The 27,812-nt window shown below is 35.7% G+C and overlaps 1 protein-coding gene and 1 long non-coding RNA gene across 9 annotated transcripts in view; one reads left to right on the top strand and one right to left on the bottom strand.

Annotated features, from left to right (window-relative positions):
- The window catches only part of LRRC49 (leucine rich repeat containing 49), a 127,366-nt gene that overhangs the window by 43,944 nt on the left and 55,610 nt on the right, over positions 1-27,812 (bottom strand). For all 8 annotated transcript variants that reach the window (XM_082383572.1, XM_082383566.1, XM_082383567.1 and 5 more), the window contains one exon: positions 8,195-8,342. In XM_082383572.1, the coding sequence (XP_082239698.1) occupies positions 8,195-8,342 (148 nt within the window). The remainder of the gene's footprint in view (positions 1-8,194; positions 8,343-27,812) is intronic.
- Positions 8,351-17,380, top strand: LOC309624906. The gene is made up of 2 exons (XR_014242201.1): positions 8,351-11,494; positions 12,704-17,380. It is a non-coding gene; the product is annotated as an uncharacterized lncRNA (long non-coding RNA).

Genomic DNA, 27,812 nt, shown 5'->3' with positions numbered 1-27,812 from the left:
ATGATAATAGTCCAACGTCTAGGACAAAAGCCATATCCTTTATGTAACAAAAGAAAGGGATCTATCTGGGACTAAAAATATACATACACTTTTTTCCTTACTTCAGTTTGTCATGAAGACCCAATACAGAAATGATTTCTAATTAATTAGGAAGTGCAGTGATTTAATAGGTGTTTAATAACTTAGATTATACTGTTCACAGCTTATTGAGGCTCTAAAACAATGCATATATTATATGAGAAGACATTTTGCTGCAAATAAATAATAGCAGTCCTAATATAGGCAGCAATTTATTATGTGGAATTTTAAAAACAATGGCAATGTGAGGTTTTAACCATATACTTTAGAATAGATAGTTATACAAAATATTGTTTTCCTTGACTACACTAAATATTAAAACAGATTTAAAATTACAGAGTTTCTGTCTAGAAGAGAATGGTCCATATTTTTCATTCAATCTTTTTGTTTTTACAGACAAAACTGATTTCCCAGGGTCACAGTTAATGTCAGAGTGAAGATTAGAAGCCATGTCACCTGACTTCTACTGGCCCACGGATAATAGCTATATGATACTTTGGTGGGGAGGGGAGCCAGAACAGGCTAGGTTATACTGCCATAACAACTTTAAAACTCACACTAGCTTACAATAAGAAAATTGTATTTCTTGATCATGCAAAGAACACTGCAACTGTTCTCCATGTAGTGGCTAAGTATTCCTGGGTACTATGACCTGATGGCATGTTCCACTCAATGTATGATTCCACAATGACCACTGCATGGGAGAAAAGCATGGAAAATCTCACTTTAGCTTTTAAATGCTTCTGTCTGAAAATTATGTACATTACTTCTGCTCACATTTCATTGGCCAAAGCAAGCTGCACGACCACGTTTAACTCCAAGGGAAAGGGAAATATCATCTTTCCACCTGTTAAAAAGAGGAGAACAAGAATGCATGGGTGAGCCTTAGTAATGGCTACCACGACAGGAGACTCACCTCTATCTCAGATAGGCTACTGCATTTTTTGGAGGGCAAATTGTAAACAAGTTCATATGAAGCCAACTAAATGTGAGTTTGAGGTGAAAACTTTAGACACTGTGTCCATTTCAGAACTGTGAGAATAGCACCTGCATTCACAAAACACTGCCTTGGAAATAAAAAATTCTGGGAGGCGGAATTTTCTATACAATGGTCCTTCTCCTCCAAATATGTCTATTCTCTCCTTTTTTGGACAGTTGTAAAAATATTTGAAGACTACTGTAATATCTTCTCCTTTGTCAACGAATTGTGCCAGGTTCTCTGGAAATACTTCCAGTTTCTGATCACCCTTCTAAAACTAATAGTTCAGGTGTAATTTGACCGTTAAAGAAAAAAAGGGGACTATTGTCCATTTTTCTGAATTCTCTATTTCTATAAATGAATATTGTTTTAAACCATATTAACTTCTAACAATCATATCTCATAATTAACTCAATTTGAACTTATCGATTCCAATGCAAGTCTTTTTCAAATATGCTAAGTCTCATTTCCCAAAACCCTGCATTTGGCTGAGAATTGTTACGTTTCTTGTTGTGAAGTAAAGTCCAGAATTTTCTATTTCTCTATTTTTTATCTTGCTAAATTCTGCTTATATTTATAGACTAGAAGTCGGCAAACTTTTTCTGTAAAGGGCCAGATGGTAAATATTTTAAGCTTTGTGATCCATATAAAATCCCTATTGCATATTCTTTTTCTTTTTTCACAATGCTTCACAAATATAAAAACCATTCATAGCTTGAGAGCTGTAAAAAGAAAAAAACAGGCTGTGGGATGGATTTGGCCCACAGACTGTAGTTTGCCAAACCTTGTTTTAGATTATTGAGCTACTTTTGGATTCTGATTTGATCAACCAGTACATCAGGATCTCTAACTTTTCCACTTTGTCATTTACATATTTTATCAGAATAATATAAATGTTCTCAACTAGTCAACATTCAAAAATGTTGAAGAGAATAAGCTTGAAGAAAAAGCCTCACAGCACGCCAGTACAGATTTCTCTGCAGGCTGGCATTAATCCATTACTTTCTGTTCCATAGGTATACCTGAATCACAAATCCACTTAACCATGTTGTCATACAACTTATTCAACACGCCATCATAAAAGACTCTGTCCAATGTTTTGCTTAAATAACAAAACACTGTCTCTCTATAGCACTCTTCTGAGAGGGTCTGTTTATAATATCTAAAACAGTAACCTAATTTTGTAGGGCACAAATTGTTTTTTGTGAACTAATGCTGCCTCCTGGTGATCAATTCCTTAAGTACTCACAACCCATCTTCTAATAATCCAGTTTAGATTTCTTTCATAATCTACATTTAAGTTGATTGTTACAATATTTTTCTTTCCATGATACAAAGACAGATTAGTTCATCTTATCTTTCAGCTACTCTACTATTCTATACTGCTTCCCAGATATAACTTTCAAAGGCCCAGCAATTTATTCACTACATTTATCCATTGCTCTTGATCGAAGATTGGCAAATTCTACCCCACAGGCCAAATCCAGTATGCCACCTTTTTTTTTGTAAATAAAGTTTTATTGGAACAGATCCATGCTCACTCATTTATGTATTGTCCATGCCTTCTTTCACATCACAATGAGAGAGTTGAATAGTTTTCAACAGAGACTGTATAGCCCCAAAACCCTAAAATATTTACTAACAGGCCCTTTACAGATAAAGTTTGCCAGCCCCTGATCTAAATGGGTCTGGATTCAAACTTTTTATTCACCTATCCTAGGCTTTACTTTCACTTTATTAATATTTATTTCTTCTCTCTACTGACTAAAAGCCATTCTTCTTAACAGAGATAACAAAAGCAAAATAGGAATTGAGGCCAGGAAGTCACATTATCTTTTGATATCATATTATCTCTTGCCATTCCTCTGGATCAGACCCCCAGAAGCTCTTATCCTGACGAACCTCCCTGCTTCTCACTTTATCACCCATCCTATCCTCCACAATTCATCCTCTGGGCTGCTACTCAGATAAACTTTTCAATAGACTAATCCAATTTAAGTATCTTAAAACTCTTTAAGGATTTCCTATGTTCAACACAAAAATCTAAACTCTTTCCTATGGCATAAAATGCCCTTCATGACCCAGCCCTTGCTGGTCATACATCCTTTTCCTCTTGCTCTTCTCCCCCATGTACAGTCAGTGCTCAGCCATGTTGAACTGCTATCAGTTGCTGTATTCTCACACCCGTCTGCATTTTGCACGCCTTCTCTCTCCCTGGAACACTTTCCACTGATACAACCTCCTTCTTCTTTGCCCCTCTTCAAGTCTCAAGTCAAGTATTTTCTCCTTTGGAACTTTTCCTGATTGAGCTCATCTAACTAGCTTGTCATTTTGCATTATAATCTGGCTGCATGCCTGCCTCTGTACTTGACTGTAAGTAACTTGAGGGCCTGAATTATGATTCTGATCTTGTCATCTCTAGAGTCTAATACATACCCCAGTGCAGAAACTTCAGTTCAAGGTGCCTAAGAATGTCTCAGGAATTTTTTCATGGTGACTTTAGGTCAAAAGAAATATGTTACAGCTCTGTTTACTAAGTAGTTAGTAAACAACTTAATAAGTATTCATGTTCTAGCAACTTAGTAGCCATTTGAAAAAATAATACTTTTAAATTAAAGAAAAAATACCATTCTTGAATAACCACAAGTACTTACTAATGAAATGTGTGTGTCTGCAAGGCATTACACAAGTTCTCAAACATTAGAATTAGATTGGACACTGTCACCTTCATTTCCTGCTCTATATTGATTTTGGCATGGTATTTGTTTTTATCGCAACCACTGAAAGGTCAGCCTTGCCAGGATATAATGCCATAGAGAGAAATATACTGTGACCTAATGTTGAAATGGTAAACTACCTTAAGCTAGTAATTTTCTCAGTGTCTCACAGATATAAAATATCATTGTGTTTTGCTTGAAAATTATAAATATTCCACAGTGCCCCTCTGAGTTCACTGCAGTATCCTTGGAATGCCGTTTGGGGAACCATAGCCCCAGTGCATAGAAGTTCATTAAATATTTGTGTAATCCACCCCAGCTAGAATGTCCATATGGTAAATTACATAAAACTTAATCAAAAGATATCTTTAAAGAGAAAAATAGTTATAGAACTGGTATCAGCAAAATTTGCCAGCCAGGTGGCAAATATTTTAGGGTTGTAGGCCATATAGTTTCTTTAACAACTGTTCAATTCTGCCACTGTAGCATCAAAGCAGATATAAATAATATATAAATGTATGGATATGACTGTGTTCTAACACAACTTTATTTACAAAAACAGGTGGCCCGCTCATGGGCTAGTGTTTGTCAACACTAGCCCATGTTGGCAAATTAATAGAAAGTCTTTTAAAAGGTATATTCTTTCCAAACTAAAGTTACTAAAAAGGTATAAACAAAAGGTGAGTCAGAACACCATGAGTCTATACCGATATGAATAAGTTATTAAGTTGAAATTTTTATGAGGTATGGAATTATAAAGGTGTGATACTGTGATTTATTATAAGAAATATATATTTGGTCTTCATCCCAGTTTCTGGTTCACAGCTCCCAAAACCCTAGGAATTTCCTAAGTGTGGAGAGTGATAAAGGTGTCTTTTGTTTTGTTAATGAGGTGACTTTGGACCCCATCTAAGGATGGAGGCTGGTTGCCAGGAGAACCAACCAGGCAATTAGAGGGTTGGAACTTCCCATCCCACTCCCAGACCTCCAGGGAGAGATGAGGAGCTGGAGGTTGAATTGACTGCCAATGGCTGGGCTTCCCTGGTGGCGCAGTGGTTAAGAATCCGCCTGCCAATGCAGGGGATACAGGTTTGAGCCCTGGTCTGGGAAGATCCCACATGCCACAGAGCAACTAAGCCCGTGGGCCACAACTACTGAGCCCACGTGCCACAACTACTGAAGCCCGCGTTCCTAGAGCTGGTGCTCCGCAGCAAGAGAAGCCGCCACAATGAGAAGCCCATGCACCGCAATGAAGAGTAACCCCCACTTGCCGCAACTAGAGAAAGCCCGCGTGGCAACGAAGACCCAACGCAGCCAAAAATAAATAAATAAAATAAATAAATTTATTAAAAAAGAAGAAATTGCCAATGACCGATGATATAATAAATCATGACTATGTAATGAAGCCTCCATAAAAACTCCAAAGGGACAGGTTCAGAGAGCTTCAGGGTTGGTGAAACCTAGAGATTTGGGGAGAGTGGTGTGCTTAGAAGCTCCGTGTCCCTTCCCACATACCTTGCCCTACGCATCTTTTCCATCTGGCAGTTCCTGAGTTATATCCTTTTACAATAAACTGGTGACCTAGTAAGTAAAATGTTTCTCTGAGTTCTGTAAGCCGCTCTTGCAAATTAATCAAACCTGAGGAGAGGGGGTTGTGGGAACCTCTGATTTATAGCCAGGGTGTTGGAAGTACAGTTAACAACCTGGACTTGTTACTGGCGTCTGGTCGGGGGCGGGGGGTGGGGGGGAGAAGGGTGCGTGTGCAGTCTTACAGGACTGAGTCCTCAACCTGTGGAATCTGGTGCTACCTTCCAGGTAGACAGTGTCAGAATTGAATTGAATTCTTAGACACTGAGATGGTGTTCTGAGAATTTCTCATTGGAGCTGTGGGGAACCCTGCCCCCACCCCACTGGAAACTGAGTCTCAGAACACCAAAAGAAAAGGGAACAAGAATAACTTCATGTGCAGAAGCCTGGCAGACAACATCTTAAAGTGAACAACGTCAATAAAGAGATAAATATAAATTACATATCACTTGATAGGACGCAGTGAGAGGAATGCAAAATCACTTCTGTGATATTTATGCCAGAAGTCTATAACAAATAATTAACAGTCAGGAAATATCAAATAAAATCCGAATTAAGGGTCATTCTACAAAATAACTGACCTATAATCTTCATAAATGTCAAAGCCATGAAAGTCAAGGAAAGACTAGGGAACTGTTCCTGAAAAATGGTGACAATAGAGACATGACAATAAAATGTACCTCTGTGCAACGTATAATTCCAAACTGGATCATTTTGCCCCACAGAACAGTATTAATACAACTGGTAAAATTTGAATGTGGTGTGAGGATTACACACTAGCAATTATTCAATGTTTATTTCCTGATTTTGTTGGTTACATTGTGTTTACATGAGAGAATGTCTTTGCTCACAAGAAATACATACTGAAGTGTTCCGGGTGGTTGGGGAATTGAGTCAGCAGCTTACTCTCAGATGGTTCAGGAACAAAAGTTCTTTGTCCTGTACTTATAACTTTTCTGTAACTTTGGGATTATTTCCATTAAAATTTTTTTAAATTTCTAACATTAAACAGTAGAAGAGCAGATGTGCAAGGATTACTGCTCTGTATTAGCAGAAGAGCTGGCCCTGTTCCCATCCCAAGTGATTTTCCTCATTTCCTTACCAAGCAAACACATCCTAGGGAATGTACAAGGACAGTAATTATAGACAGTATTGTTCTCCTTCATTTAAGGCGTGGAAGTAGGTAAACTTCACTCAACCAACAAGGCTTTACTGAACATTACTACATTCTCAGCATTGTGTGAGATAGAGAAGGAAAGGAAATAAACATGTATAGAACATCTGCATGTATCAGGCAAGGAAGACAAAGAATGGCTTCTGCCCTCAAGGACTATGTACATTATTTGAGTAGACAAGACTGGCATAAATTCACATGAGAAACATACTATATAATTACTAATTTATTTAATTGGTTAGCTTCTTTTCTCACCCTGTTCCTTGCAACCTCATCAGGAAGATCAATTAGAAGTACCAAAGATGCTGAATTAAGAAAGACCTGGAGATAAGGGTAAAAGTACAAGACAGAGTTGCCAGTATAGATCCAAATAAACTGAGAGGACAAAGAACCTTTCCTCCACGCTGGAACAGAGAGAGGTGGAACCCCAGAAGACTGCTGGTATTTACAAATTCATCAACACTTTGTCTGTTACCCACCCTAGGTGTCCATGATATTGCTGAGGTAGAAATGTGAATGGGCCACAGTGTGAAACCAGTGGACAGGCAATGAGTCAACTGGCAATTGAATAAACCTAGCTGATCACTCAGAATCCATATCAGGGAATTCCCTGGCAGTAGTTAGGACTCGGAGCTTTCACTGCCGAGGGTACAAGCTCAGTCCCTGGTCGGGGAACTAAGGTCCCACAAGCCGTGAGGTGTGGCCAAAAAAAAAAAAAAAAAAGAATCCACATCAAAATTAGCAGAGTCTAGAAGTAAGAAAACAGTGGAGGTTTAGGATATTTTTCTAGGTCAGAGATTATCAAAATGAGATCATTAACAGATATTTTCTGAGATCATAAAATGTTCAAATAAATTTGGGATGCAATGAAACAAATTAAGGCAAGTTTCTTTATTACAGAACTTCTTGGAGCCTAAAGTATGCTAATGTGCATTGTACACCTAAAAGGAGGGGTATTATTACATGCGGCATTTCACTTAGATCAGGAGCCATATCGAAACTTCTAGGTGTAGAAAATGTCTACCATGGAGACAGAATGAATAAAAAATGAGATAGCTACTTTGAGAGGTATAGCATCAATAGTAATAATAATAATAATAATAATAATAATAATAATAATAATGATAGCCCCATATTATGCTTCCTGGGAGGCTCACACTGTTCTAAGGTTTAGTGCTTCATTTTATCTTGACAACAACCCTATGACATAATATAATTATGATCCCCATTTTACCTTGAGGAAAATTAGATAGAAAGGTTAAGTAGATTGTTGAAGGTCATATGACTAGAAAATGGTCAAGCCAGGATGCAGACTCAAGCAGTCTGGCTCCAGCACCCATGTTCTTAACCATTACACTATATAACTTATCAATGAAATTCTTATTCATTTCAAAGTAAATTATTAGTTGGATATTAAGCAAGAATGAAAAACAAGCATGATGACTAATTTTAAAAGAAGGCTAGAAATTTAATTCAATGAAATTGGGAATACGGATAGGAGGTAAAAAATTTGTCATTATAATTATGAAGTATATAGTCATGATAATCCATAGTTCATTAAAAATAAGAAGCATTTCAAGCAAAGAATATGCACCCCAATGTTCTAACCCATGCTAACTAAAACAATATGGTGAGCGCTTTAGAAGAGTTCTCACTCACCGTGATTCTCTTCATATCTAGCTGGCGCAGCTGCATCATATTCTGAAGGATAGTGTGCTTGTACCATGACTCTTGAGCTATTGGATTGCCATCAAAAGTGATGTCTGAGAGAGAAGTAGAATCAGCAAGGCAGCAAACACTCTCAAAACTGCAGGAAAGACAGAAACCACTGGATTACTATGAGACCTTCAAATAGTACTTTGTTTTGTTTCATACACATTATTTTTTAGAACAGTTTTAGATTTACAGAAAAATTGAGAAGATAGTACAGACTTCCCACATGCTCCACACCAAGTTTCCCCTATTATTAACATCTTGTATTCGTATAGTACATTTTTTACAATTAATGAACTAATATTGATATATTCTTACTAACTCAATATTTTATCCAGATTTCTTTAGTTTTTACACAATGTCCTTTTTCTGTTCCAAGATCCCATCCAGGATACCACATTACATTTAGTTGTGATGTCTCCTTAGGTTCCTCTTGGCTGTGACATTTTCTTAGACTTTCCTTATTTTTGATAATCTTGACAGTTTTGAGCAGTACTGATCAGTTATTCTGTAGGCTGCCCCTCTATTGCAATTTGTCTGATATTTTTTTTCATGATGAGATTAGGGTTATGGTACATACTATTAATTAATATGACTTATCACTGTTGAAGTTGACCTTGATCACCTAACTGAAACAGTGTTTGTCAGGTTTCTCCAATGTAAAGTTATTCTTCCCTCCCCTTCTTTCCATACTGAATTCTTTGGAATGTGGTCATTATGTGCAGCCCATACTTAAGGAGTGGAAGTTCAGTTTCCTCTCATTGAGGGCACAGTATCTACATAATTTATTTGGAATTCTTCTTCGCAGGGAGTTTGTCTTTTCCCTGTGTATTTATTTATATCAGTTTTGATTCATGGACATTTCATTTCATTCTTTGGGTTATAATCCAGTACTAGTTTACTTATTTTATTGTTCAAATTGTTCCAGCTTTGGCCATTGGACCTCTTTCAGTTGGCTCCTATGTCCATTTGACATACCCCTATTAACATGGATTTTTTGTTTTTGTAAGCACTTCCTTACTCTCTAGCATTATAAGATTCTCTAGACTCATTTCTCATTCTCTAGACTTATTTCCTACCCCAGTCCTAGAATCAGCCATTTCTTCAAGAAGCCATGATTCCCTTTATTGGGGAATGGCATTAGAAACAAAGATCTAGTGGCTAGGTGTACTATTTACTACTAGGTGTCATTTCTTTTAGGCCCTCTGATGACAGAGCAAGGAAATATATGTGTGTATACCAACCTGTGCGTATACGTATATCGATATTTCTCTATGAAACCATCTGTGTCTACGTTAAGCTAACCAGGAGTTCAAACTGATGTCTCCAACTCTAATCTATTACCAAAGGGATCATTCTAGCCTCTTTCCCTTACTTATCTGTAAATTCCTACTCCAACAAGGAGAAATCTGGCTCTCACCATCTCTCATCCATTTAGTTAATTATTAATTCCAGAATATATGTATAGTGGTATCAGAATTTTCAATTTGTACCCCCATGGGAAATAACTTTATTCACAAAAGCATAATGATAACGTGTAATTCCTTTTGCATCTAGTCTTACAGACTCATTTCCAAAGTTACTTAGGTCAGCACCTTCCCCTCCCACTCTTCCCTGCTCATACCTTCAAGAAGGTTGTTCCATACAATTGAAATACAGTTACAATCTCCTGTCATAGTCTATATTCATTTCTTTCTGGGATCCTCCAACCTCCTAAATTATTTTTTTAATATGCATACATTAAAGTTCACTCTTTGTGCTGTAAAGTACTATGGGTTGTGACAAATGCATAATGTCATGTATCCACCAAGAAAGTATCATACAAAATAGTTTCATTGCCCTAAAAAATCCCCTATTTAACCATCCTCCTCTCTCCCTGAATCTCTGGCAGCCACTGATCTTTTACTGTCTATATAGTTTCGCTTTTTCCAGAATTTCATACAGTTGGAATCATATATTATAGTTTGTAGCCTTTTCATACTGACTTCTTTCACTTAGCAGTATGCAATTAAGGTTCATCTGTATCTTTCCGTGGCTTCATAGCTTCTATTTTTTAAAAAATCACTGAGTAATAATATTCCATTGTCTATATGTACCACAGTTTGTCCATTCACCTATTGAAGACATCTTGGTTGCTTCCGGTTTTCAGTGATTATGAATAAAGCGGCTTAAATATTCATCTGCAGGTTTTTGTGTGAACATAAATTTTCATATCAATTGGGTATTGAATTGCACTCAATAGTGCAATTGCTGGATTGTACAGTAAGACTATGTTTAGCTTTCTAAGAAACCACCAAACTGTCTTCCAAAGTGGCTGTACCATCTTGCATTCCTACTGGCTCTACATTCTTATCAGCATTTCATATTTGTCAGGTTTTTAAAAAATTTTAGTCATTCCAATAGGTCTGTAGTGGTCTCATTGTTTTAATAGGCAACTCCCAAATGACAAAGATGTTGAGCATTTTTTCATATGCATATTTGCTACTGGTATATCTTCTCTGAATTTTCAGCTCTTGGGCCCATTTTTAATTGGGTTCTTTGTTTCCTTATTGTTGAGTTTTAAGAGTTTTTTTTGTCATATCATGAATATGTCTTTTATCAGATATATGTTTTGCAAATATTTCTCCCAGTCTGACTTGCCTTTTCATTTTCTTAATTGCGTCCTTCACAGGGCAGAAGTTTTTTATTTTAACTATGTCCAACTTATCAATTTTCTCTTTCATGGATCATGCTTTTGGTGTTGTATCTAAAAACTTGCCAAACCCAACAGTGCCTAGGTTTTCTCTTAAGTTTTCTTCTAGAAGTTCTATAGTTTCGTGTCTTATATTTAGGTATGATCCACTTTGAGTTAATTTTGCAACAGGTATAAGGTCTATGTCTAGATTCAATTTTATATGAATATCCAATTGTTACAGTGCCATTTATTGAAAAGACTATTCTTTCTCTATTGAATTGCCTTTGCTCCGTTGTCAAAGATCACTTGACTATATTTGTGTGGGTCTATTTTGGGACCCTCTATTCTTCTCCATTGATATATGTGTCCATTCTTTCACCGATACCGTGCTGTCTTGATTACTGTACCTTTATAGTAAGTCTTGAAATAGGTAAGTGTCAGTCCTCCAACTTTGTTCTCCTTCAGTATCATGTTGCTATTCTAGGTCTTAGCTTTTCCATATAAACTTTAGAATCCATTTGTCAATATCTGCTTGCTGGGATTTTGATCAGGACTTTCATATTTTTATTGAGGTACAGGTGACATACAACACTGTATTAATTTCAGGTATACACATGATTCAGTATTGGTATATACTGCAAAATGTTCACCATGATTAAGTCTAGTTAACATCCATTACCATACATAGTTACAGAATATTTTTTCTTGTGATGGGAACTTTTAAGATCTATTCTGTTAGCAATCTTCAAATATGAAATAAGGTATTAACTATAGTTGACACGCTGTACATTACATCCCCATGACTTATTTATTCCATAAGTGGAAGTTTGTACCTTTTGACACCCTTCACCCATTTAACCCACCCCTTACCCAATCTGTTTTATATATATATGAGCTTGGTATTTCATTTTATTTATTTATTTTAGATTTCACATATAAGTGAGATCATACGGTATTTGTCTTTCTCTGACTTATTTCACTTAGCATAATGCCCTCAAGGTCCATCTATGCAGTTGCAAATGGCAAGATCTCATTCTTTCTTATGGCTGAATAATACTCCATTGTGCATGTGTGTGTGTGTGTGTGTGTGTGTGTGTGTGTGTGTGTGTGTATCACGTTCTCTTTATCCATTTATCCATCAATGGCACTTAGGTTGTTTCCATATCTTGGCTACTATAAATAATGCTGCAATGAACATGGGGGTGCCTATATCTTTTTGAGTTACTATTTTCATTTTCTCCAGATAAATACCCAGAAGAAGAACTGCTGGATCACATGGTAGTTTTATTTTTAATTTTTGAGGACTTTCATTTTTTAAAGAAGGAAATAATCACTTTTCTAAATAATACCCCAGAGCAGACTGATAAAACTCATTTAAATTAGAATCACTCTCTTTAATGACTATTCAAGTAACTAATGTAAACAGGCCTAAAAGTACTTTAGGACTACTTTACTTATATTTAGGAACTATACTAAATATCTTTCTGTGTTAAGAAAAACTAGAGGATATAGAATATTTATGGTATAGAAAATAACCTATACGCTTGACAATTAAGGTTGAGATGATATCTGTAGCAAAAATAAAGTTCATTATGTTTTTTTATTGTCATATTTAAATATTTATTCTATGTTTTCCTCCCATTCAAGGTAGAGATACTCTGCTATCAATTATTTTACCTCAGAGCTTATCTTTACCAATCTAAAAGGTAAATCTCATAACTCATATACACATTATGGTTTTTGAGACGTGGTTGAGAATTAGGGAAGATACTTTTTAAAAGGCTAGTATATGCAAATAAAATGAGTGTTCATGAATTTAGACTTAATAATTGCTTTGAGTATAAATAAATGAGAACAAATATTGCAATTTTTCCTACCTAGCATTGATAAAATTCTTTTTTTCATCAATATAAAATATCTCAAAACAGTTTATGGTGTTTTAGATGAACGTTTGAAAAATGCTTCTCTCCTTCCCTCATAGTTTTTTATGTAAAGCTAGAATCAAATAAAATGCTTCTGATAACTTTAAAACTGAAACACAAGGCAAACTTTTACTCCTTTCACATTGTTAAGTGAACTAACTCATCACCTTCCCTTCACAAATCTGCTTCTCCATGCATATTTCATAACTGATTAAGTCATCAAGGCAGTTGCCACTATGAGCCAATCTCTTACTTAGAAATTGATGACTGAGAATGGGAACTGTGAAGGTTCATCAAGGGATTTTAAGCAAGATAGGGGGCTAATGTGATTAGAATAATCATAACTTAGTAACATTATGGAAGGTATAAAAGAAAAAAAAGAGTTAAAGAGTAAAAAACCAGTTATAAAGTAGATTGCAGTAAGTAACAGAGGTGAAAAAAGTAGGGGTCAAGCATATCTAAGGTAGTAGCTATGAGAGTAAAGAGGAGGGAATAGGTTCTACAGAAATTCAGAGTGCAGTATGAACAGAAATTAGTAATTATTTGGGTGTGAGGAAGAGAGGAATCTGGAAAAACATTCAGGTTTCTCCCTCTGGTTAATGATTGAGGCGGTGATTACAAGGGTGTGTAGTTTGTCAAGATTCACTGAGCTTTACACTTAAAATGGGTGCATTTTATTACATGTAAATTACATCTCAATAAATTGATTTACAAAGAAACTTAAAGTATTAAAAAATACATGTTTGACAGATCACCTTTTCATCTATCAGCTCTCCTTTATGAGGAACACTATGCTACACTGGTGGCCAGTGGCTATTAGCACATGTTTCCAAAAGGCTTTCATTACGTTTTCCTCCAACTACCACAGGATGGGATAACTAATTTCAACATTAAGATATTAACTAATGTGAGAAGCAGAGGCAACATAGCTCTTCTATGTTGAAGAGCATTTTTCTTCAATGGCCCAGCATATCTGAACAGAATTAAACTGTAAGCTATGACCGGATAAGACCATTATGACCTGATATTTGTCACTAATTAGGTAGATGCACTGAAAAGTGGAAAAATATGTCCAGAAGCACAGAGAAGCTGGAAAACTTCATTCATTGTAGATATATTCTAATTTTATTGTTATTTACTATTTATTTACAAGCTGGACTACAGAGAGTCTATGATTTATTTCTTATTGCAGGTATAATTTTAAACTGAAATGATTATAACTGTTCCCAGCTCTACCTCTCAAGTATTCCCCTGGAGAATGGAATTAGTCTAATAATTTCTAAATGGGTGCTGTTAAACACAAAACTAAACAGTATCTTCACTGAATTCAAATACTATAAAGCACATTAGTGAATATAGGAGAAAACATTATGCCTAGTGAATGTAGTCATCATGAAGCACTTCAGAGATCTAGAAGACCTGTTGATGCCCATCTGGTTTACGCCTGTAATTAAAGCACAACCAAAAAAGAGGCACCAGGAATGGGAAAATCATTTCAATCCTTAGCAGGTACTTCCCTGGCAACCCTTCCCAGGTCAGCAGCTAGCATTTTACACCCAGACTGAAGTCTTTACGCTTTGAATAGTTTTATTAAAGTAAAAATAGATTCGTATTTGATCCAGAAGTTTCCTCACAAAATTTCATTTCCATCTGCAAGGCATTTGACCACTAAACATGCCAGACATTCCTAGAAATGCACTGACAAAGTGCATATGATTTTAAAGACATTCTCTAATCAAATAAAACCAGACTCCTTAAGTACAAATACAGGCTAAAGAAGGGTTATATCCTACCTAACCAAAGAAAGTCTAAATCAGATTGTTAAAAAACAAAAACACTTGTGAATACAACACTAAGTATAGTGGAATAGTACTGGCTTTTAAGAACAGTCTCTCCTTTATTAAGAACACTCAGTTGCTTGTCTCTTCAAAGTACCAAGAATGGAAAAGTTTTGGTCCAAAGGCTGACATTTAACTCATAATTTGACTTTAATCATTTTCCAGATTACTCATACATTTGTTCTTCCCCTAGCAGTCTCCTCCCAATGCCACATCTGCTTCCTATCTGCTAAAGAACCTACAGAGGAACAATCTGTCCCTGCTGATCAAAACTTTCATCTCAAAAGGAAAATGAACTATTTCAGTCCATTTTATGCTTACTTAATAAAATACTGAGAAAATATAAAATTCCCATATATGCATGTATACCACATAGATATTTAACTAAGAATTCCCAAATACCAGTCAAATTTCTCCAATTAGGAAGTTCTCCCCAAAAGTAAGATAGGTACTCTAGTAAAAGGGGTTTTATTCTTTCATTCCAATGAAGTATCAAGTACTCTGGAATAATCTTAATGAAAAGCTCACTTATTTTATACTGATAAGTGAGAATTTTACTGAATAGTTACTCTGTGTCTAGCAGGCTAAAATGAAATGGAACAGTAGAATAAATCAAGTGTGCTCACAAGGACTGAAATATACACAATTAATAAACATAAAATAACTAGAAAGATCAATAAGATAATATCTAAATCTTAAAGAATGAAGCACAGTTAAAGAAAAGAGCATATAATGACAGTGTTTGTATTTCTGATAAAATGATGAACTAAGTTTGTGGACTGAGGCTCTTGCTAAAAACAACTAAATATGCTGCATAAAATATATTTTAAAAATCTTCTCAAATGCATCCATAACCTGTTAAAAAAAAAAAAAAAAGAAATATGCAAGCCAAAAAAAAAAGTAAAGGTAGGAAGCCAGAGAGGTAAGCAGAATGTTGAAACTGACCTTTTTGTTGTGAGGGTACTTATTGAACCCAATGAACCTGAGCTCTGGTTTACATGACCTTCAAAGCTGGAGGACAGAAGACAAATCCCAGGGGCCACCCAAGTTGGAGAGTCTACTGGAGACCTGTCCATAACCCTGCGACCCCAAGGGCTAGGGTCTCAATATAGGGTGAGTTATAAACTTTTCTACCTACTACCCCAGGAATATTGCCTATCTCAAAACCTGGGGCTAAGAACTGGAGGAAAATTCTTCCCTGGTTACTTGTAACCACAGACCACAATTTGCAACCTGAATCCACACTAAATGGGTGGTCTAAAATGTTTCAAGAGGAGAATTGATATTTTGAAGAGGTAGAAGGCTTCTTAGGTCCATAGGCATCTGACAGAAACAAATGAAACTCCTCCATGGAGAAACCTACCTTTATACAAGACCCCAAGAATTCCCAAAGATAGGTACCAAGATAAATAAACAGTTCACAGTTCAAAAGGAAATAAAACACTCTAACAGCCAGCAGAAACAACAGGTGACACTGTCAAACTGGCTATGACTTCTTCATATAATGGGATCATCAAACAGAATATAAAAATTATAATATATTCCAAGAAATAAAAACAGGTTTAAAAATGTGAGTAAACTCCAAGAAGAGCTGAAAAGGCACAGAACTTCTAGAGATCAAAAAAATTTTTTTAATTAAAGTAAAAAAGTCAAAGGCAGTGGATGGAGATAAAGGGAATCAGCACTTACTCTATTTTCCTTGAACAAACCAAAAAGCTAGTAAAAGTTTTCTTTACAGAAGAAACATAGCTTAAAAAATGAAGAATGATAGAATATCACCATTTGTAACCCCCAAAGAAGTAATGGATTCAGACAACGATCATCAGTAACTACTAAAATACTTAGGTGAAAAGATGATGGGGAACTTTATTAAAAATGGAATAGGCTAACAACCGTTGAACCCCATAATCAGTTTTAGCATTATAGTAAGCAAAACTAACATGCATTTTTTCATATAAATATATATATATATATATATATATATATATATGTATGTATGTATTGGGTTGGCCAAACGAACTTTTTGCCCAACGCAATATATATGTATAGGTATATACATATATATATTTTTTCTCCATATACATTTTCTTTCACTTTCTTGTTTCTTTTGGAGCTCCATAACAAGTAACCATCTATGTTTGATACATGTTAATTAATGTTAGTCACTAGAATTCTTTTTAGTACATGATGGTAGTAGGGGGTTCTTAGAAATGAATGGTTCTAAAGAATCTCAAGATACCTTCTAATAATAAGTCATTATGTTTTTGTCACAAAGCAAAAATATGCTGGAAAAAAATTTTCACACTGCATGAAAAAGAACGCCACATTTCCCTTGGGGAAACTTTGTAGTTTAACCCATTCATCACAATATTTAAAAGATTTTAATATTTGAGAAGCTAAAGTGACAACAGAGAGAAATAAAGAGAAGACTGTGGATATAGATAGAATCAAAAAGAAAGTGAAAAGGAGAAGATAGAGACCTAAAGAGTTGAACAGAAGTAATAGAGAAAAATGTTAAACTGTCTCTTTACATATCTTTTGTTACAACAATGCCATGACAACGATTCAATAAAGAGAATATCTATTATGTCTGTATGCATCTGGTTGACAGAAGACTCCAGCACAGAGTTGAGTGTCTCAATTGCAGATGACAATTCTATTAGCTTTCTCCAGGCTACAATGATCATTTTCTAGCAGTAAAATGGAAAAAAACAACAACATAGCTTCACTCTCAGGTGATTCACAATGACTCTGATTACTGAGGGTAGATTTCAGGACCTGATAATGTTCTTGTAATGCTAATTTGTGACACTGAAACCAAATTTAAAATGACAAAGGAAGTTCTTAATGACATATTTCCTCTTACTGGATTGATACGTGAATTACAGAAGAAAAAAAGGATTCTTTGCAGTCTCAAATATGATAATGATAATTCTAAAAGGCATGATCATTTTAGCCACTTTAGACCTTTATATTGTTTACTAATTCCATGAGCTACAAAGCAGGTTAAATAATATCCCCACATACAAAGAGATGTAAACTCAGTACTGAGTAGGTAAGCAGCTCTCTGAGAAAACAACAACCTGATGTAGCATTTGCCAATTCCATGGTGTAAATATTTCCAACATGGCCAATTTTAAGCTATGAAGATGACGTTGCTGAGGTGAGGAGATGCACCTAAATTGGTCTAGTGAGCCAGTACAAGCTGGCCTCAGCACACCACTGCAGACCAAATTCCTCTTTTACAGTTAATGGAAGGACAGCTATTATTCTATCATGAAAAAATTTTGTTATTTGGAGGAACTTCCTCCTAATGATGGTTTTACAATATTTTTGAACTTTTTATCAACATGTAATACATAGAAAGACTACAAATCACAAGTACACAACTTGATGATTCTGCACAAACTGAACATATCCATGTAACTAGTACCCAGATCAAAATATTACCCACACCCTGATGCCTCCCTTTGTGTCCCCTTACAGCCATTACACCTCCCAAAGGTAACCACTCTCCCAATTCTAACACTATAGATACAGATTTGCCTGTTTTAGATAAAATTGTATATATGCATTTGTTTGAATCTGGCTTCTCTTGCTACACGTTTTTTTTTTTTTGAGATTCATCCATATTGTATGTAGTTGTAGTCTGATGATTTCACATTGCTGGGTAGTATTCCATTATATAAAAATAGCACTCAATTTACTTCCTCTATTCTACTATAAATGGACACTTGTTTGCAGGCTGGTGTTATTATAAATAGTGAAACTAAGAATATTAAGCTTTTCTGTGGAGTATAAACCTAGGAGTAGGACTGCTGAGTATAAAGTATGCTATTAAGTTCAACTTAATAGATACTGCCAGAGTTTCACAAAATGATTTTACCTATTTACACTCCCACTAGCAGGTATGAGAGCTTCAGTAGCTCCACATCTTCGCCAATGCTTCTTATAATATGTTAGACATTGGCAAATCGTACAATCTTGTCCTCTTTTAAAATATTAATTCTTCTATATTTCAGTAGCTGCTAATACTGGCGGGGCAACAGAATCATTTGTGGAGCTTATTGAAAAATACAAATACTTAGAACCCATCCAGATCTAAATCAGAATCTCTAGGAGTAGGGTCATAGATGAATAATTCCTAATAGTTCTATAGGTGATTCTAATGCAAAGTCAAGGTTTGAGACCATTGAGGTAAACTTCAATATCCCCTTAAAACTACAGATTTCTAATGTGAACTTCACAATTCCTTGCTAATATTAAGAAAGAATTCACAATTCTGAGGAGAAAGATGACTTCTCCAAAGTCACACTGTGATATACTGGCCCATGTTCACAAATATAATATGTCAAAAAATGGCAAACTATCTAAATGACCATCAATAAGGGACTCATTAAATAAATTAAGATTAATCCATTCAATGAAATTAAATGTAGCCATTAAAGAGAATGAGATGTACATGCAGGGCTGATATACACTTTGTACAACTAACTGCCTTAGTTAAAATTCTGAAATACTACCATGCCAGGTGATAAAGACCACTACTCTCAAAATACCTAAATGCCCCTCCTCACTGCTCCACTCTCAGCCCTGAGGTGCCCTGTACCTCCTATTATTTCGGCGGCAAAAAGATTAACCTTTGACACAGCAGGGGCCTCGAGATCCAGTTTAGCACCTATTCTGACCGAATCAGTGTCCATGCATTAAAAAAAATTTGTTTTGAAAACCTCACCTCACTCCATAATTATACAACAAAAAATCTTAAGTGTGGAATGAGATTAAATCAGCAGTCTTCTCCATATCTGTTCCTTTCTGCCTTCCTTTTTTTCTGATTATAAAAGTAATACATAATCTGTGAGGAAATTTGGAAAAGTATAAAAACAAAATTTGGAAAAAAAACAAAACCATGTGAAATCTTTCTTCCTAAAGATATATGTATATATATAGACAGATAGATAGATAGATAGATATCTATATATATACAAAATGTAGAGCATTTTATATGAAATAGCTTTGTATACTGCTTCCTTAATAGTCTACTAACACTTCTGCATGCCATTATTTTAAAATTATTATTTTAATGAATGCATAGTATTTCAATGTTTTTAGAATATCCTAATTTTTTTAACCTGCTGAATTCTAGTCATCTATGGAACAAATCTGCTATATTAAAATGGAGAGAAATTACAAGAAATAATATATATGAGAAATAAACCTTGAAAGATTTTTGTTTGTGGTAATGAATTTTGGGGACTATACTGTAAGGTTTAGTTGGCAAAAAACAGAAATATTTAATCCGATATAAGCAAATATATTTTGGTCTTGGCATAGTAATTTGAGATTAGGGATAATAAACAAGAATACACTGAGCAGTTTAAATCTTAATTCAGTGGAGGTTCTGGTGGAAATTTGTATAGGAAACAAATAATGAAATCATTTTGGTAAAAAGTGATATACTGAGCCTGTGTGCTTAGAATTTCCAGGCATAGTACCTGTCTTCTTTTTCTCTCTGGCATGTTCATGATCAGCATAAATAAAACTAATGTTTTAATCCATGGGGCCTTGCTACACTATCCACTGCATAGAGGAAACCATAGACTGAAAGATAGTGGTGCTCATTCTACTGGTGATTCTCATGAGTTGGCTTGGGTTACTTATGATGGTGGCAGCCTGCATCCTTGACTATTCTTACTGTCTTTTGCTGCCATCAAAGAGACTGCCAGAGGGGGTAGGATAGGTAAACTTGGAAAAGAATAGATCTGTGCCTCCACTCTTGGACACCTATGTTGTTTCCATTTTGAACTGCTATTAAAAAATTCTGTAATGAGTATCCTTGTAGCACTAGTTTGGTAGGGTTATCAACAAAGTACCACAAACTGGGTAGCTTAAACAATAGAAATTCATTTTCTCATAGTTCTGGAGGATAGAAGTCCAAGATCAAGGTGTCAGCAGGGTTTATTTTTTCTGAGGCCTCTCTCTTTGGCTTGTAGATGGCCATATCTTATCCCCGTCTTCACACACATGGGTTTTCTTCTGTGTGTGTGTGTAGAGGTGTCCTGTTCTTATCAGAATTAGGACCCACCCATATGACCTCATTTTACCTTAATTACTTCCTTAAATGCCCTGTCTCCAAATAAGGTCATATTCTGAGGTACCAGGGATTAGGACTTCAACATATGAATTGGGGGGTGGGGGATAGAACACGCTTCAGCCCATAGCACTCGTATATAAGTCTTTATGCATATGCTTAGGTTTGATCCCTATATCCCTATCCATCACTTACTTCTCTTTCTGAATCATGAACTGCCAAAACTATCTGTCTCTTATTCAAATGGCAGTTACATTAAATTTCATTTGCTACATGATCCAGACAGAATGACGATAAGGAAGAGTTCAGTGTGAAACTGGTATTGGTGAATACAGCATCATTTCCCTTAAGATTTCATCAGAACATTAAATATTCATTGTAGCACTTTTGACCTTCCCAACCAATTTAAACTACAGTAGCATAATGTAACACTGCTACTTATCTCTTCATTTGAACAAAAGATTCCTGAAATCTCGCATTTCATTTTACAGTCAAGTCACAAGAATAATAACAATAATGTATTCATTCAGGAACCATGGGGCTCTCTTCTAAACTGAAGAGCATCATCTTATAGTGCTATATAAATCATATTCCTTCACTCATGAGGAACATGGCAATTTCTATATATTCAGGTTCCCAAATAATAACTCCCAGTGCTGGTTATCTAGCCCACATGGGCATAGTTGCATAGTTAGAAGAGTTTTCACTTCATATTACAAACCTTTAGCTATCTGCAGCCTTAGGGAAAGGGAGAGATAATTTATTAACAGAGTAACATGTTGTACTATAATTTTGTTTTAATTGTTAATATGGAAAAGAAAGGTTTAAAGGGCATTGTGTATGATAGGCACTGGGATTATTGCTAAGGACAGAAGGATGAGTAAAATTGAATTTCTACTCTTAAGGAAATTACATTCTGATAGGAGAGATAAGTATATACACGCATACATGCATGTATACACATATATGTGAGGTAAATGCAGGGGCATAAACTGAATGCCCCAGTCCATCTTCCAAAAAACAATATAAGAACTACAAGAACAACAGACAAATCACATAAAACCAATGCCCATAACATAACAAAAAGACAGAGAGTGCCCAAGTATCAAATTACCTATAATTAGGTAATATAGAAGGACACTTTGGAAAAACACTCTGTCCAAGAGAGAAAAGGGGAACAAGTAGTGGGACTAAGACTAATTTACAATCACCACCAGAAAGAGAAAGTCCACACTAGGTGCAAAAATATTGGAGAGTGCCATAAGATCAGAGCATGTACTACATGGAATGGACTTTTAAGAGCACATGATTCGCTGTGGCAGTCTTCAGAAATTCATTGCTCTTGAGATGATAGAAAGGAAGGTAAAGGAGGTCTTTGGAAATTGGATGGTGAAGGTGAAAATGCGCAAAGGGGCAAAAGGGGAAAATGTAGAGGCTTGCAAGACAAAAGAGAACCCCAAAAATAAAGATTAGAAAGAAGGGGACTCCCCTGGTGGTCCAGTGCTTAAGAATCTGTCTTGCAATGCAGAGGACACCAGTTCGATCCCTGCTTGGGGAGCTAAGATCCCACATGCCGCAGGGCAACTAAGCCCGTGTGCCACAACTACAGAGCCCATGCACTGTGAAAGATCCTGCATGCCACAACTAAGACCCGACACAGCCAAAAAAAAAAAAGATTAGAATGAAGATACACAACCCCTTCTCCCCAACACACACAAACACACACACACACGTACTGTACTTTTGCTACACTGACAGAAGATACCCTTGACCTAAGATTCTTGTAAATCACCCAAACTCACAAAATAAACTGGCAAAAACAGACTAAATCTATACCAAGTATTTTAAGAGTACAAAATCAAGCCCACTTAAGCTGATGAAAATTCCCTCCCACCTCAAAAAGAAATATGAAGAACAAGAAAACTATAACGTGATATTCCACACTGAATGAATTATCCTCAAATAAGCATTTGGAGGTATGAAAAACCACCTTGAATATAAAATTCAAAAATTAAAAGCAGAAATGGACAATAACAGGAAGAAATAAAAATAGAGTTGATTGAACTTAGGAAAGAAATGAAAGCAAAAGACAAAATCATTGCAGAATCAAAGATTAAATTACAGAGTCCCTAAGGGAGACTAGATCCAAATAAAATTTTACTAAGGGACATTGAAGAAAGCCAGAAAAAACAACCAAGAGAATGAAAACAAGGCAAAGAAAAAAATGGATCAGAAGTAAAGTGGTTGAAATAGAAAGAAAACCAAAGAAGAAAACAAGTATGTGTAATAGGAGATCCTGAAGATAAAAACAAAACAATTGAACAGAACTAATACTTAAAAGTATAACCCAAGGAAACTTTCTGGAAATAAGAAAAGACCAAAATGTACATATTGAAAAGGACCAACAGGTACCTGGGAAAACTGAACCAGGATGATCAATTTGAAAACATATCCTAATAAAACTGTTAGACTTTAAAAAGAAATTTATTTTTTAATCCTCAAGACCTCTAAGCATAAAGATGACAATTGAAATCAGACTGGCACCAGATGCCCTAAACACAACTTACAATGCAAAGTAACAACAGCAATATATTTTTTAAAAAAACTCACGGAAAGAATGAATGAACCAAGAATTTTATATTTAGACAAATTGTCCTTCAAGTATCAAGGTATAGAAAAACTTAACATAAGCTAACATAAGCCCTGTGGAATTGAATTGTAATTGAAAGTTTCATTATTGAATTCATGAAGGTGTCAGTATAAAGCGATAGTTTTAAATGTATACAGATAGACAAATAGATAAATGGATATAACTCACAGAAACACACACACACACACACACACACACACACACACACACACACACACACACATACACACACATTTCCTAATTCCATGCACTGAGGAGGCCTAGAAGCAATGATATCCCAGTAACCATGAACATACCTGGCACTCAAATCTTGATGTCTAAATACCGTTTTCCACTAAAAGGAATCAGAACCCCTGTAAAAGATGAGCCTGGAACATCTAGTTGTGCCAGAAAGTAAGAAAGTGCTCAAAGAATGAGGACATATCAAAAGATAATAGAAGACAGCTTAACAAATCCAAGAAAATATGAACATCAAAATATAGTTGATCCTTGAACAATGTGAGTTTGAACTGTGCACTTATAAGCAGATATTTTTCAGTAGTAAATACTTCAGTACTACACAGTAGTACTGTGTAGTTGATTGAATCCGAGGATATAGAGGAACCTCAGATAAGGAGAGCTGACGACAAATTATCAGCGGATTAACCCCTGCGTTGTTCAAGGGTCAATTGTAAATAACAATAGTAAAGGATTATAACCTTCTCTTTCACTGTTATAAGACTTTCTGTAAGTTAGTCACTAGGTGTTATAATTCCTGAGGGCTAAAAGTATGACTCCCTCTAGTAAATATAAATGCATTTTAACAATTCATAGCCTGAAAAGGCATGACTCCAAGGATTAATTCCTTAGTGGCAAGATGAAAGACAGTAAGTGAGGGATACATGCTTACCAAGACAAGGAAGTGAATTCAGACTTAGGCACAGGTCTGTGTGTGCTTATCCTAAAGTATTCATATGTATTTGATAAATATGATGGTGAGAGGTGATAGAAGAACCATGCTGTGGAAGAAGCAAGAATCTGTGATATCTAGGTCAGCCAGACAGATGGTACTGTGAGGTGAGGGAGATTGGGGGTAGCACGCGTGCCTGCGCATGCACGCGCACGCACGCACACACACACACACACACACACACACACACACTCACACAAACACACACAGAGGAAATGGGATGAAATGACCCAAAGTGAACAGGCTACTAAACAGATGGCCCTAACATTAATGTAAGCTAAGATCTGAAAGAGGAAATAAGTTTGTCGGATATCTCTTATCTCCCTGCTTCCCCTGGTAACAGAACACTTCTTTTCTGTAGCAAACTCAATCCACAAACTGATCCCACGCATATTGTGCTAGGGAATAGAGAACGTATGTCTCAGCCTTGAGCATTCAGTATGTCCTATACGCCTGTGGCCAGAGTGATTAGTTCCAACTGGGCACTTGACCTAAATAACAAACAAGCACAATCAGAATCCTCTGTAACAGTGCTTCCCAGACTATAATGCACATTTGAATTACCCAGGGATCTTTTAAAAATGATGATTCTGATGTAGTAGGTCTAGGGTAGGGCTTGAGATTCTGGATTCCTCATAAGCTCCCAGTGATGCTGATACTACTGGTCCAGGACCACATTTTTGAACTTTGGGACTCTTCAAAAACTTTTTGCCATGTATATGGAGAAAACTCTAATTCAAAAAGATACATGCACCCCAATGTTCATAGCAGCACTATTTACAATAGCCAAGACATGGAAGCAACCTAAATGTCCACTGATGATGAATGAATAAAGAAGATGTGATTGAGATATATATATATATATATATATATATATATATGATGGAATATTACTCAGCCATAAAAAAGAATGAAATAATGCCATTTGCAGCAACACGGATGGACCCAGAGATCATCATACTAAGTGAAGTAAGTCAGACAGAGAAAGACAAATACCATATGATATCATTTATACGTAGACTCTAAAATATGATATAAATGAACTTATTTACAAAACAGAAACAGACTCACAGACATAGAAAACATACTTATGGTTACCAAAGGGGAAAGGGAGTGGAGGAGGGATAAAGTAGGAGTTTGGGGTTAGCAGATACAAATTACTGTATATAAAATAGATTAACAGCAGGGTCTTACTGCATGGCACAGGGAACTATATTCAGTATCCTATAATAAATCACAATGGAAAAGAATATGAAAAAGAATATATATATAGAGAGAGATGTATAACGGAATTACTTTGCTGTACACCAGAAACTAACACAACATACTTCAATAACACTATATTTCATTAAAAAAACAAACCCCCCCAAAAAACCTTTTTGCCAGAGTTATCAGGGAAGAAGTGCTCTTTGCATCAGAGCTTCTAAGCTGACAGACTGTGATTCTGGGGCTGTTGGCTTTTCTATAGGCAACTGTGGTGGTTTGTTTTACGTTTGTGTCTTTGTGTGTTCTCTGTCATTAGATTATACACTCACAGAAAAAAGAAGCCATATATTTATCCTCTGTCACTCCCCACAATGCCTTATTTGGTGTTTTACGTAGAGAAGTGTATCAACAACGTTCTTCAGAAACCAAATGGGAAGAAATTTTAAATTCTTTAAATGAAAGAGGTGAAGCTATGTTCATGAAATGGTAGAGGATGTGAAGGGTGAGGATCAATTATTAGCTACCATCCTCTGGATATCTCTAAGGTAGTCCTACATCCTAATCCCATGTAGCTATGAAAAACACTCTCATAATCCCTCAAGGGGGTTATTTTGGAGACTCACAAGCCAATACCCCAGAAGTGCAAAAAAGCAAACCCCAAAGACAAGATGAAAGGAACTAGCAGAGAAATATTATTAATTTGGCTTACATTATTCAGTGCTTCCCAGGAGATTCCTAAACTAAAAACTATGGTCTCTAACATGGGGTCTACAACTGACATTATCAACTTCTTTTTAAACCATAAGAAGGACGTTTTGTCAAAAAACAATTCCCAGATGCTAGTCAACAGTTCTGAACTACCCATTAAGGTATCTTGGAGTATATAATTAAGCCACTGGGATATCTTTTTAGGTGCCCAGGACAAACAAGCCTAACTGACTCACCTCCCTTCAACGCAAGAATCCAGAAATATCCTCCCTATTTATAGAGAACCCCAACTCCCTTACTTGGATATAAGCAAGATTTTTTTTAAAGCGGAAAATGCCCTGTTCTTTAACCAAGGCCTGACTGGAAGTTCAGTGGCTATCAAGATCAGGCAATAATTTTCCTTCCTGACCAAGCTAAGTTTCAGCCCTTCCTAAAAGTCATCTTTAATACTAAAAATTAATATGGAGAAAGCAACTAATTTACCCCATCTGATAACCTATTCACACACACACACACACACACACACACACACAATTCCTAGGAGGTAAACTCTCAAAAGGAAAAGTGCATACATAATAGTACCAGAATACCATAATAGTATTCTCTTATTTTGCTTTCAGGCCACCCAGTCTCCAGGATGGGAGTGCTCTCTTTAGCTCCACTCCTCCCAGAGAGGGAGATCTCAGTTTTCCAATTCCTCTGCCAGTGAGGTGAAAATCCAATCCAGGAGAGATATATTAGGAAGCCTGATTGTAGGTGCATATCTAAACTGCATTCTGCTATTTCATACTCCATTTGTCTGATTCCTGTATCTTTCAGTTGATTCAAAATTTAGAGCAGAAGAGAAAGGGTATGATTATCAATCACCCTTCAAACATCAAAAGTCAGCAGGTTTTATAGAAACATACAATTCTAATAAATGTATTCCTAAATAATTTAACACAGCTTTTAGATAACATGTATTTTTCTATCACAAATAGGAAAAAGTATTTTTCTTTTGAGAATGACATGATCCTGTAATCTCAGACATGGAGTCAGGAACGACTATATGTAGACATATTTAATGTGTGGGCATATGAAAAAGTATCCCAATAATTTAATCATACATTCATAGTGTTCCCTTTTCACTTTAACCCATAACAAAATCGGTGCTCCATTGTAGTATCTTTCACTTGCCAGAATTTTCTGGTTTAACTAGTTCTTTCCTCAATCTCTTTAAAAAATATTAGAATATGTTAAATTTTGATATTGGAGTGGATTTTTACAATAGATTTTTAGCTCATTTCTTAATTGTTTATTTTAAATATCAGGAAGGCTTTTGACAGAAACTGCACATTTACCAATTCAGGATTAGATTAAGTCACTGGTTCTTAGATACAGGAATACAGTATTGTTCATTTAAAGGGAATTCATATCCTTTAAATACCAGACAGGCAGATGGCAAAGATGGTATACAACATGATAATTTGAAAATATAGTAGACGGAACTTGCAGTTTTGGCTATGATGGTATCAGACTCAATTTCC

Source organism: Balaenoptera borealis (genome assembly GCF_965194805.1).
Source record: "Balaenoptera borealis genome assembly, chromosome: 3".
Classification (NCBI taxonomy): Eukaryota; Metazoa; Chordata; class Mammalia; order Artiodactyla; family Balaenopteridae; genus Balaenoptera; species Balaenoptera borealis.
The sequence above is the reverse complement of the archived record's forward strand: the minus strand, read 5'-3'. Positions and strand labels throughout refer to the sequence as shown.